This window comes from Pteropus vampyrus, unplaced genomic scaffold (genome assembly GCF_000151845.1).
Source record: "Pteropus vampyrus isolate Shadow unplaced genomic scaffold, Pvam_2.0 Scaffold207, whole genome shotgun sequence".
NCBI lineage: Eukaryota > Metazoa > Chordata > Mammalia > Chiroptera > Pteropodidae > Pteropus > Pteropus vampyrus.
In genome coordinates, this window is record NW_011888988.1 from 2,329,701 (window position 1) to 2,342,579 (window position 12,879).

Sequence of the window (12,879 nt, forward strand, 5' to 3'; positions counted from 1 at the left end):
GCCTTTGAGGGACAGGGAAGGCCTCCAAGGAGGTGGCTTTGAGTTGCATCTTGAAAGAAGTGGAGTCTGCTTACTTCAGCTTCCTGCATCTCGTTAACAGGCAGGGGTGGACAGGTGGGCTTGTCTTTTTATCTGCAGAGCACATCTTGTCCCGAGTCAGTAGGAGGTGTCTTAGTGTTCCTGGAATGAGGCAGAGTTCGCACTGAGTCATCTGTGTGTATGCGTGTGTGTCTTTCTCATCCCTTTTGTGACCACAGGTTTGATTTGTGTGACAGCTGGTGGGCAGGGTTCTGGCTGTGGCTGGGGCACAGTGCCTTCTTTGTCTGAGTCTGCTCGGCCCTTATGTAAGTACGCACCACGCTCTGGCCCCACTCGCTCTGTGCTTTTACCGCCTGGACGGAGTGCTCCAGATGGCCTTCATTCGGGTGGGCGTTTTGGTACTTACTCAGGGTGGAAGATTTGGGCTGCACTTCTTTAATTTCCCCATCCTGGGAGGCATCAGGAACCACGGACAGTGCTGTGCAGCAGCACCAGGTGCTAGCAATTCTTGCTATTTAAACCCTTCAGCCCCAAAGGATGCTTTCCACCTCTGTTTGGGATCTGATCTCAGCTCTTTTTTTGCAAGCCTCGCCTCTTCCCAGAGAGAGGCAAGCTATTTTCAAAAGTGTGATTTTCTTCTTTTCTTCTTTTTTTTTTTTCCTGCCATGACAAGTAATAAAACTTTCCACCGAGCTCCTTGGCCAAGGTTAAACGCCCTTCCTCCGTGTGGGGCTCTCTCTTTGGGTTTTGGCGAGACTGCGTTAGGGGCCAGTGCGCCAGGAGGGGCGGCTGAGTAACAGCTCTGAGCTCTGGCTGTGGGTTTGTAATGATTGGACTGCGTGCGGTGGGTCAGAAAGTTGTCTCCTTTCTTGGACACCCTTGCGGCCTCGCCGCCACCTGAGACACTGGGTTCTCCACCCTCAGAACTAAAATTAACCCTGTGTGAACGTTTTGAGAAGGCTGGCTGGGTGTGGGGGCTGCGGGGTGGAGTGGGGGGGGGTGCTGTCTCTAACCACAGAGCAGAGTTTTCGCTGAACCCCTGGCTGGCGGAACCCACATCATTAGCATTTGGGCCCTGGCCCTGTCAGCCAGCTCTCCCTGTGACCAGGTCCTGACTACCTGTGAGGAAGACTTGAAGAATATAGATTTGCAAAAGAAAGAAGGGCAAGCCCACGGTCTTTCCTCAGGGATTCTGATTTCAGCTCATTGACCACAGGATGGAAAAACATTGGTCCTGTGCTGTTGGCTGAGATGAGTAAACTGACCTCTGGAGAGCGTGTTACCGAAACCACACACCTAGTAGGAATCTCATGCACTAGTGGTTTTCCTGGAACCGGAGTCTTTCCCCTCCATCGGTGCATGTCTAGGGAGTGAAGAAGTTTGCTTTGGAGGGGCCCACTGGCCTTTGCTCCCAGGAAAAGTGGGCTAGAATACAGTTGTTTAGGTTCTGGGGTGGTTTTGCTTTTTTCCTGTTTTTTAAGGGAGATATATATATCTACTTTTCAGTAGTATTTGCACATTTGCAATTGATTATGTAGTATGTAATAAGTTATGTCATGCATAAAGATTATTGGTCAACTCCTTTTATTTATTTCTCAGACAATGCCTCACTGAGTGATTTTCAGGCAGGTGTACTGAGTCTGGTACAGTTGCCAACAGGAGCCCTTAGCAAGGCTTTACACGTTCTCTCCTCCCTACAGAGACAGGCTAGTGAGGGAAGCCACTCAGGGACATCCTATTATCACTCTGCCGACAGCCTGGAACAAGGTAAAGTGGAGGTGGTGTGAGAGAGGGCACTGTCCCCTAGTCCTCCCTGTGGCCGGGTCCAGACTCCTTAAGAAGAAAATTTGAAGAGTATAGATTTGCAAAAGAAAGAAGGGCAAGTCCATGGTCTTTCTTCACGGGTGCTGATTTCAGCCTTGGAAACATGCCAGCTCAATTGGTTTGTCACCCAGAAGACTTCACTGGGGCGATGGGTGGCGGGTTCTATCACTGGGGTCCGCTTTCATAGATTGGTGCCTGTGCCTTGTCACTTGCAAACTGTTTGAGATTTTCCCCAACATAAAAGAGCCGTGTGAGTGGAAAACAGGCAGCAGGCAGTGAGATGTGAAATGACTCCCTTCTGTTTCATCTGAACTGGCAAAGTAGCTTTCATTAATAAGGGGTTAAGTGGTACAAGCAGAGACTTTGGAAAACTGCAGGATTTCAAGTTAGTGGACTAAACATCCCGAAATTTTGGTGCTAATTTCTTGTTACTGCTTAGTCATACTACCAGGTTAAATCTTAAGACTTGGAGAAGCATATCCATTTATCCACCCATCCACACGTCCACCCACCCACCCATCCATCCATCCATCCATCCATCCACCCATCCATCCATCCATCCACCCATCTATTCCAACCATCTATCCATCTGATATTTATGAAACGCTTGCTATATCCTAGGTATCTTGTTAGATTCTGGGCCTATGTTGTTGTAATATGAACAGGACAGGATGTTAGCCTGCTGCGGGAGGCTACCAAATAAAGAGTCAGTTACCCCCACCCCTCATTTGAGAAATGGCTCAGTGCAAACACAAGGAGCAGTGGCTGCAGAGGGCAAGGCTGCCCACCTAATTCAGTCTGGGGCAGTGAGCACCGTGCCCCACCGGAAAGGCCACAGTATTCTTAGTCTACTAAGCATTTGTTGCTACTGCCACAAAAATAGAGTAGATTTTTTTCTTACTCTTTGTTAGATTTTTAAAAAGGGTCCCCACTTCCCCTGCCTTCCTTTTAGTCTTCTATTGGAAACCTAAGAGCCTGAAATAAAGAAAGTTAATGGGGTCAGGATGGTTCTGATGGGCTGGCATCCACCGGTGCCCCAGCAAAGTTCACTCAACCCATCTTATTCTCAAGCTTCAGGTTTCTCACACTTTGAGACCCTTTAAAAGAGCACCGTGAATGCAAATTAAAGCCCCAGTGAGATACCACAGCACACCCACAAGAATGGCTCCCCACAAGCTGAAACAGAAACAACACCAGATGCTGGTGAGGATGTGATAAACTGGATCGTTCACTCGTTGCTGGTGGGAATATGCTGTCAACACTCTGGAAAACTGTTTGGCAGCTTCTTACAGAACTAAACGTGCAACTACCGTGCATCAAGCAAGTGCATGCTTGGGCATTTACCCCAGAGAAATGAAAACTTATTTTTACACAAAACCTGTACACCTATGTTCACATTAGTTTTATTCATGATAGCCAAATGCTGGAAACAGCCCAGATGTCCTCCAACAGGTGAATGGTTAAATGAACTGTGGTACATCCACGTCATGGAATACTACACAGCAGTAAGAGGGAGTAAACCTTTGGTACCTGCAGAAACTTGGACGTATCTCCAGGGAATTATGCTGAGTGAAAAAAGCGAATCCCAAAGACTCCACACTGTGTGATTTTTTGCAATGAGGAATGGAAGGCTATTCAGGCTATATCAGGATTTTAATGGTGTTTTGCGATGGGATTCTAATCGCATTTTTATAGACTAAGTATGAAAATCACTATTTTAGTGAGGTTGTAATTTATATAATGGTTTTTTATAGCTGATTTTTGTACATTGTTCACAGCACTGTTAAGTATTTCCTGAAGGTTCGTTCAGCTTTTCCAAGTTGAAGCAGCTTCAGTCTGTGGTTAAGTTCCCAAATGAATCCCAGAAAAGAGGCTTTTTTCAAATGGATCAGATAGCACTTAATAAAACGTGGCTGTGTATATGTATGTAGCATGGGAAAGAATTCCAAGTAGTAAATGCTGTAGGTCATGTTGAAAAAGAACCTTTTTTTCCTCATTTGTTATAACTACTTCTTAAAATAGCCTTTGGCGACCTTGTTCCTTATAATTGCACTCTGCCCAGAGGTGAGTGTTTGGGGGAAATTTTGAAGCAAATTTATGTGGCTGTTTTCCGTGGGTAGTAGGATGGAAAAATAGTAAAAATGAACCGCAGATTTCTCTGATTTTCTTGGAACTTAAAAGTGGCTGACGTAGTCACTCATTTAAAATGTTCTCTCTTGAGCTAGAGTATAAGTTTGGGAAAAATTGTACTTCGGCAATATTTTGGAAGAATTAGCATGAAAGGATAGGATTTTCAATTTGTAGTCCACATCTGCCTTTCCCTTAAAGAAATCTTTTTGTTTTTACAAAAAGACCTAAATTCAAGCAGTCCCCACTTTTCAACTTGGTATATTCCTGGAAACCATATTTTTAAATGCGAGCTGAAAAGACACATCATGTTTTTCTGCAGGAATAACAACTAGTATTTCTAATGTCCCCACTGTGTATGCAGACACTGCGGAAGCATTTGCTCACTCAGCCCTCGCAATGTCCTGAAGTAGATACTGGCCTAAAAAACTGAGGCACGGAGAGCTTAGGGAACCAGCCTAGGTCGCACAGCTACTTAGTGGCGACACAAGGATTTATTTAGGCACTTGGACTTCGAAGCTTGAGTCATTAAACCCCTATGCTATGTTGTCTCTCAAACAATGTTAAAGCATTTTTGTGATTTTTAAGTAAGGATTTACCAGCCGGATATGGCCAAGAGTATATCACAAAAGCAAAGACATGTTAATTTATCTATTTAGTTATTCAACATGAAGCACTATAAAACTTGATAATTAATTAGATACTCTGGTTCTCCTAAAATGGGACTAAATGTTTCAATGACATTGACTATGCAAAGGCTTCATATCACATAAAGCAGGCAAGATACACTTTTCTGTGATATAAATTTGACTGTAAACAATATGCTAAACAATATGTAAAATATGTAATTAGATGTTTAATTTTAAATTTCTGGGTTAGACTTCAGAAAGCCTTTTGTGGTTTGGATGGGCCAGTTTTTTCGGTAACTCCTGAGAAATGTGTACCCATACTTTCTTTCACCTTCGCTTTTGCAAGATAGCGTATGCATGAAGTAGGATTCCAGGGTGGCAGTTTTTCCAACTGTAGGCTGGCTTCCATAGTGTCTCTCGAAAAGTCAATTATATATCTTATTGTGGGATCGTGTGGTCCGGGTAGCTTTGAGTGAAGGCAGGAAAGTGACTCCTGCTTCTGGGTAGATCTGGTGGGGCTCTGGGACCTGGGGGGTAGCCTCCCATGGCTCTAGAAGGTCCCTCTGAATCCTGTTTAGACTGCACTAACTCCTCAGGGCAGTGAGAACAGTTTGGTTAATGGGTCACTAGGTATTATCTTCTCACAATGCCCGTTAGCTCACCCTGCTCTTTTTTCCTCCCTCGCCCCAACTTTGCGTGTCTCACTGGGTGCCCTCGCCCCGCCCCATCCCACCTGCAGCACAGACCCTGGATCCTCACGGCCTATGGAATGTGGGCCTGCTGGTGTGTGCTGGGGATCCCAGGAACGGCCACGATTTTTCTCCACACCCTCATCTCCTTCTGCGTAGCCCAGTTCCGGTCGTTGTTCCTATCATGGCTCTGTTCGCTCTTCCTGCTCTCCACACTGAGGCTGCAAGATGTGGAAGAAATTAAGGTAAGTGTCTCCATTTTACCACTGGGAAGGAGAAGGTCCCTTTGGCGGTGGCCCCTTCCGGGCGGGTACCTTTGTTTTCAGGGAACAGTCAATTGTAGAACTGCGGTGGGGGTCCTCCTAGTGGCCGTAGTGGGTTGGTGCATGCGAACTCTGGTATTGCATTCTGCGGTTGTGTATTTTGTGTCTGCCTTAACTCTCTGAGGTTGCACAGGGCTAACCCTCTACCTTTTCTCCCAGTTTGGGTAAGCGTGGATGGTGGTGCATGTCATAGGAACAGCGGGTCAGGAACGAAGGGAAAAGTGAGCAATAGTTCCCTATGCATTAGATAAAAAGTGATCTGCAGAGTGCAGTACAATTTATAGGGGACTCTCGCATTCCTTATCTCACGGGATCCCCACAGTAGCCCCTGAGACGGATAAGGAAGGTATTTCTGTGCACAGACAATCTTGGGGAGTTTTCGATATTCATTCCTAAATCACTGTGGAACTGGAACTCCCGTGGTGTCTTTATTTGTGTTTATTTGTTCATTCATTTGTTCCCTCATTCACTGATTCAACTGATGGCACTTGGAAGTGGTGTGCCCTGCAATGGCACCGTCATGGGAAATAACATGAAGGGAAAATTCAAGCAGTGGATGGGCTGGTTTGCAGTCTCTTCTGTTCACGGTCTTTCCTGCTCTTGGGAGTGGAGGCCATCATTTAACCTCTGCGTCTCAGTTACATCATTTGGAAAATGGGAGTAACAGCTGCTCTGCCTTCCTCGTGGAGTTGTTCTGAGCACCTAACAATATTTCTTAAGCAATTTTGTAAAAATGTAGCGTGTTGAAAATGCAAGAATTTTTTTTTTTTTTTACTGTATTAGGCTATCATAATTTTTCTTCACTCTCACCAATGGACTGGGTCAGATACTTTAAGCACATGTGTCAAAATCTGGACTTATGAGAATAAGTAAGGTAGCAGCTCCATCTTCACAAAAAAATACTTGATTTCCCCAGAATGATTAACTAGGGGATCATTTAAATATAAGGGTGCTTAAAGTAGATTTGCAATAAAAGTAAGAACAGATACACTCCTAACTTCTTAGGGACATGGCAAATGAACAGAACAGACTCTGGCTTTATTTATCATTTGTGTTGGGTCAGTTAGCATCGGTTATGGGGTTGGTGCTGAATAAATATTCCACTTCATTTGCAGAGTGGGGGTCTGAAGGCGGGGAGTGGACGGCCAGCAGCTGGCTGCGCTGGGTTCCCATGCTTCTGCACATTCAGTTCTCCTGGTCTTTCCTGGTGGCTGCTGAGTCCCTGGACTTGGACCAGAAACTCTGTTCAGTGCTTAGTTTTTCAGTATAAAGCCTTAAATGACCCTCATAGATCAAATTAACTACTAAATTTTCTACATAGAAAATTTCTAAATAGAGAATACTATTCTATTTTCTATAAATTCTGTATCTTGTCTGTATTTCCATAAATTGTTTTTCCTACTGAAAAAGCAATACATATGTATTATAGAAAATATAGAAAAATATAAAGAGTATAGAACGATTCATAATTTTACTCTCCTCGAATATTAACATTTTATCACATTTCCACCTAGTCTTCATTTCCATACATATTTTTGTACATGCTCGTTAGTTCTTATTTTGTACTTCATTGTAATTACATTTTTACATACCTATCTCCTATATGGGAATTTAGATGCATTGAGGGTAGAGGACTATTTTTGGACTATGTGTCTCTAAAGCTTATTTGGCAAATACTCCTCAACTCCATATGGACTCAAATTAATAACCGAAGAGCAAAAGAAAAGTATGTTGAAGACAGAAATCTCATGTGACATTTATAAGCCTCTCTTTGTCTTCAGAATTGTTGGAGGAGCTGTCCAGGTGTCCCCTGGTTGTGGCTAATCTCCATGTCACTCACCGGATGCGTCTGACAGGTGCATATTCAGGAATATAGTCACTGCGTTGCCTCAGACTTCATGCTAAGTTGTTGGTCAACGTCAGAGCCTCTCTTCTGCCCATTGCTCATGATCTGCTTGTTTTGATTACCTAGGAGCTCCACTGCCGTTCAGTGGGTCTCCACTCCCTTTATGATCCAGCTGCTCTTCCTGTGGAAGAACTGTCCTTCCCATGAGAAGGGATGATGTCCTTCCTTGGCGCTCACAGGCTGTTCTCTCCTGGTGACTTTGCAGAGAGGGTGGTACAAGACAGAAAACGAGTACTACTTGCTGCAGTTCACGCTGACCGTTCGCTGCCTGTACTACACCAGCTTCAGCCTCGAGTTCTGCTGGCAGCGGCTGCCCGCTGGCGGCACCTTCTCCTTTCCCTGGATGCTGGCCTATGTCTTCTATTACCCGGTCTTCCACAACGGGCCCATCCTCGGCTTCCGGGAGTTCATCAGACAGGTAGGGCCCGTTGGGGATTCGATTGGTGTTCTGTAGATTGTTAAGCCCCTGTCCTTGTTGCTGTGGTCGTCCACGTGACTCCTCAGTCTTTTCATTCAGGGGTTGCCCACAAATTTAAGACACATAATATTGTCTTGATTTCTTTTTTTACATAATAAATCAAATACTTCAGGAAAATCAATCTTCAAAATAACAGGGGACCTGTACACGTGCATATTAGCTCTAGGCGCCTGACCCTGATTCTTGGTGGATGTGGCAACCAGGGTTAATGACTGGGCGCAGTGAGGAACTTGTGGGGAGGGTGCCCACGGCAGGGAAGTCCCAGGGTTCTCACGTGCCACTTGAAAAGTAGAAAGAGAAACTGTCTTAGCTGTCAGTTGGCAAATCGTACTTCCCTTTTATTTTCACAAATTGCCGTAGCTTAGGAGTCGTTCGGGGTGACCTGGGATGGGAAAGCGATGGAGTCGGTGAGTCAGAAGGCAGCAGTGTGTTTCGGGTCTGGGAGTCTGTTTCTGCCCAGGACCCTGCCTGCCCTCTCCGGACGGCAGCCTTGTTGAAGCTCACATCAAGCTACCTCCATCATTCCCACCTCACTTTCCCTCCTCCTGAGAAGGGAAAGTGAGGCGTGCCACAGCTAGTCTCATGGAACATGTTTAGAGAGTTACTTAAGGTGTTGGTAACTGATAACACCTAAGACAGGGTTTCTCAAGGGACGTTTCTGCCACCCACCACCAAAACAAGACAATCCTGATGGAAGTGAGAATAATAACATGCATGCATGCACACGCAGCACACACATGTACACACACATCACACATGCACACAGCACACACGGAAGCATACGCACACACAGATCACATGCACATACCACACACATGTGCAAGCACACACCTCACACACATACACATAACACACGTGCACACAGTACACATGTGGAGACTACGCCATACACATGGATACATGATACACATTTGGAAGCACATATGTATGCACAGATCACAGTACACATGTGTGCAGACACACACATGCACACAGTACACACATGTGGAAGCAAAGACACACATGGACACAGCACACACATGGACACAGTACACACGTGGAAACACATGCACGCACAGATCACACATGTACACCCGTGCAAGCACACACACATACACAGACACGGACACACAGAGAGGCACATTTCTACAGGCAACACAAAAGATTAGTGACCCTGGACAAGTTGGAGGGTTCTTAGAAATCCCTTAATTCTGTCTTAAAATTTCCACTAAATTTTGCTTTGTACTTGAAAGTATATTTCTGCATTGCAACAATAATGTCATGTTTTAAAATTGCCAGTTAAATTGTGGAACCACCCCGCCTGCAAAGTGGCGTTCTAGGCAGGTGTATGCATGGCGTGTGTTTTCGCATGCTAACCTCAGTTCGGGTTGCACAGGGTCATTCTTTTGTCCAGAAGTAATTTTAAATCTGTGTTTGAAAATTATGTTTCAAATTGTTTGATGTCAGAGGACAGAGGCGGTTAGTGATGTCAGCCGATCTTCTAACTCAGTGGTTCTCCACGTGTGGGCTGCACCAGCTGCTTGGGCATCACCTGGGAACTTCTTAGAAATGCAGATTCTCAAGCCCCACTCCGACCTACTGAATTAGAAACTGGGGGGCGGGGCCCAGCCATGTGGTTTCACGGGCCTCCGGGTGATTCTGACACTTGCTGGAGGGAGAGTGGGGGGACAGGGGCGGTAGTGGGGACAGGCACAGTGTAGGGTGGGTTCAGGCTCTTCACGTTGTCTCTTAAAATCTCTTCGCCATTGTGAATTTTGAATTTTTCCCGACATTCCAGCCAATAACTTTTGGACTAAACATCCACACACACCCACACCCACCTCTCTGGAAGACAGGTAGTAATTCTCAGAGAAACACTGACTAAATCCATTAAGAGGAAACAGATTATTTTCCTAACTGCCTCTTACATTGAGGAGCTCTGCCCTGTGGGTTCTGTGCTTTATTATGTAAATCATCATTCTTTTTCTTTCTCTTCTCCTTTCAAATTGTGTCCTGTAGGGCTAGCAGGAACTGGGGAGGCCCCTGCCAGGGTCTCCTGTGGGTTACACAGAGGCGAGCTTTGAGATTATTGGTCACCTGAACTCTTAGCCAAGGGCACCCTTTCTCTTGAGGTTCGGTCTGGGGAAGAGAAGCAGGACTCAGGTATGGGGACTGGGTTGTATCTGTGTCTTCTCTCTCTCTCTTTTTTGTCCCTTTCTAGATGGTAGCAATTGCTGAAAGCAGGGAACTTGGAAAGGCAAATTGAAACTTTTCTCTCCAGCCTGTGAAGATTCATAGAAAAGTCGGTCTAGAGAAGATAGAATGTTTAGAAAGCTACAGAGCAAACGGCAAAACAGCCAGGAGGTGTCTGCAGTTGCCAAGTGTGCCTCTGGGGCACTTACCTCTTCTGAGAAAAATGGGTCAAAAAGGGGAGCAGTTAAACTCGGAAGCTAATCTGGTAGAGGGAGGATTCCTTCAGAGAGGCCTGGGAAGGGGAGGAAGAAAGCCAACTGGAAGAGCTTGTAAGCAGGGTTTGCTCTCAATGAATGCTTGAGTGAATGAATAAATGCCTTCAGACAAAAGGATTAGTAATATTGAAATTAGTAATATTTTCAATATTAGTAATATTGAAAATTATTGAAATAATACCTTACCCCCCAGTTCAATATTAGGTCGGTGCTTAGAAACTGCGCAGAGCCTCAGAATGAGGCTGTGCCACCAGGGGGCAGCAGAGCCCCACGTGGGAACTGACCCGCGCTTGGGGGAAAAGCAGCGGCCAGTTGGGAATCAGCACACTCCAATTGCTAAGATTACTGGTGTTAGGCGCACCCCAGGGAGACTGTATCTTTCACCCATTTTTTTTTTTTTTTAGCATGTAAATATACAGTACACACAAGACGAGAGAAGTAAAGAAGAGGTGTCCTCTATAAAGTGAGGCACATCTATCGAGAACGGGTAGCATTTTGCCTGTTAAAAGGCCTCAGTGCTTTAGCCCGAGGACCATTTCTGGTGGCGGTTGGAGTTTCAGGAATGTGGGCCCTGTGTTCTTTCCTTCTGTGGTTCTGTGTGACTCAGATACTGAGCCGGGGTGAGGCTGGGGGAGCTAGGGGGTCCAGGGAAAGGCAGGACGTGCTGTTTATTTTCCTGGCTTGGAGACTCGGCCACGGCATCCTACTCCTAAAGGTCAACCTGTGCAGTGGGGGGCTGGTAAGGGGAGGCCAGTGAGCCCAGGCGGTGGGACCAGGGACTTTTTCTCGTGGGGTGCTGTGCTCTCACCCCAAGGAGAAGAGCGGGGCTCAATCAGGGAACTTGGACGTGGTTAAAAGCAGGACTCAGGGGCCCAACCCTCCTGTCACGGAGTTTGAATCCCTGCTCTGCTTTGGCTGGAGAGCGTTTGATGAGTTACCTCATTTGTGAGTCAGTGTCCTTATTAGTGCGATGGGAAGAATAATAGTACTTCCTCCCAGGATTGTTAGGAAATTTGAGTGATTTTTGTACAGGTATCGTGGCTTGGCACATAAACAATACGAAGCGTTAGCCGTTACTGTTATTGTTGTTATCTTTCGCCAAAAGTGTGTGGCAGTTCTGGGGTGAGTTTAGGCCAGAACTGAGACCCTGGGTGTCCAGTCTGGTAGGTGGGCGCAGGAGCAGGGGATTCTGGGTAATGGCCATCCTCGGTCTCAGAAGAGGCCGGCGTGCTGGCTCCATGTCTTCCGACCAGAGGCCCAGGCGGTTGCTGCAGGTACAGGGGAGGGCCCAGCCCCCGAGTGGCTAGTGCCGGCGAGAGCCTGGCAGGTCGTCTGTGACCGAGACTACCCACTCAGGGTCGGGGGACTCTGGTTCTAGAGAGCACCTGGAATAATACGAATTGTAACAAGTAATCCTGGCTGAGCACCTGCTTGGAGCCAGGTTTTACCTGTTCTAACTCACGTCGTCCTCACAGCAACCCCGGGAGAGCGGTACTGCCGTTCCTACCACTGCACAGATGGCCCCGTGGGGGCATGGAGAGGCCATTAGAATGCAGGTCGGGGTGCAGGGAGTGACAGGGCGAGCCCGCGGGGTCAGAAGATGCAGCAAGGCCCGGGGGACGTGTGGACTGGAGGCCCGACCTGGCCAGACCAGGCCCCAGCCCTGTGGCAGTGACACCAACTGCACGCCCCGCCGGCTGCTCCGGCAGAGGCTGCTGGAGACCACCGGCCTTGGTCTGGATGCCGGGGTGGGGCCGCGAGGGTCTGGTCAGGACGGGCCTGCCGGGAGGACAGGCGCAGTCTGTGACCACGGACTCCCCCACCACAACGGCATAAGCCGCTGACGCTAACGTCCTTGACCCAAATGCAGAGGTGGGAGCAGAGGTGGCACAGTCGAACAGTTGGCTCTGGGGAAGCCTTTCATTTGGTGTTCTCAAACACACGTATTATTAGTGTGCGAAGGCAAAGAACCTTTTCTCTTTGAGAACTGTCATCTTTAATCGTCAGAATATCTTTAAAAGGCTCCGCTATTCCTTTTTACGCAATTTGCATGAAATGAGGTTTTAAAATATAATATGTTTAAAAATGCACTTTGCAGATGAGTTAATTATTATTATTTTTTTAGTGGTACCTTGACTGAAAAAGTCCACTGCTGGCAGATTCCATTGACATTAGGGCTGGCCGCCCCTACGTTAGGAATATCTCGAAGGAGCTGCCCAGCATGCAGACAGGAGAGCAATCCTTGTTAGGTGGGCTGTGGATGGCATGTCTTTTCTTCCTGCTGGAATGACAAGGGACAAATGCCAAATGGTTTAAATAAAAGGGAGTCAACTGGACCGAAGATATAAATAGATTGCAATAATGAGCTGACTCTAAAGAAAAACCAATAACCACTTTTTTAGGTAAAAGCAAATAGA

The 12,879-nt window shown here is 46.6% G+C and overlaps 1 protein-coding gene across 6 annotated transcripts in view; it reads left to right on the forward strand.

The window, feature by feature from the left end:
* Nucleotides 1-12,879, forward strand: part of HHAT (hedgehog acyltransferase) — a 243,721-nt gene that overhangs the window by 51,353 nt on the left and 179,489 nt on the right. For 5 of the 6 annotated variants that reach the window (XR_896593.2, XR_002783344.1, XR_002783343.1 and 2 more), the window contains exons 5-6: nucleotides 5,359-5,553; nucleotides 7,743-7,955. Coding sequence is in view for 1 of the 6 variants with exons in the window: in XM_011372461.2 (XP_011370763.1) it covers nucleotides 3,040-3,066; nucleotides 8,432-8,463 (59 nt within the window). In the remaining 5 variants the exon portion in view is untranslated. Of the gene's footprint in view, nucleotides 1-3,039; nucleotides 3,067-5,358; nucleotides 5,554-7,742; nucleotides 7,956-8,431; nucleotides 8,464-12,879 lie in introns of all 6 variants that reach the window. The other variant, XM_011372461.2, reaches the window with a different exon arrangement.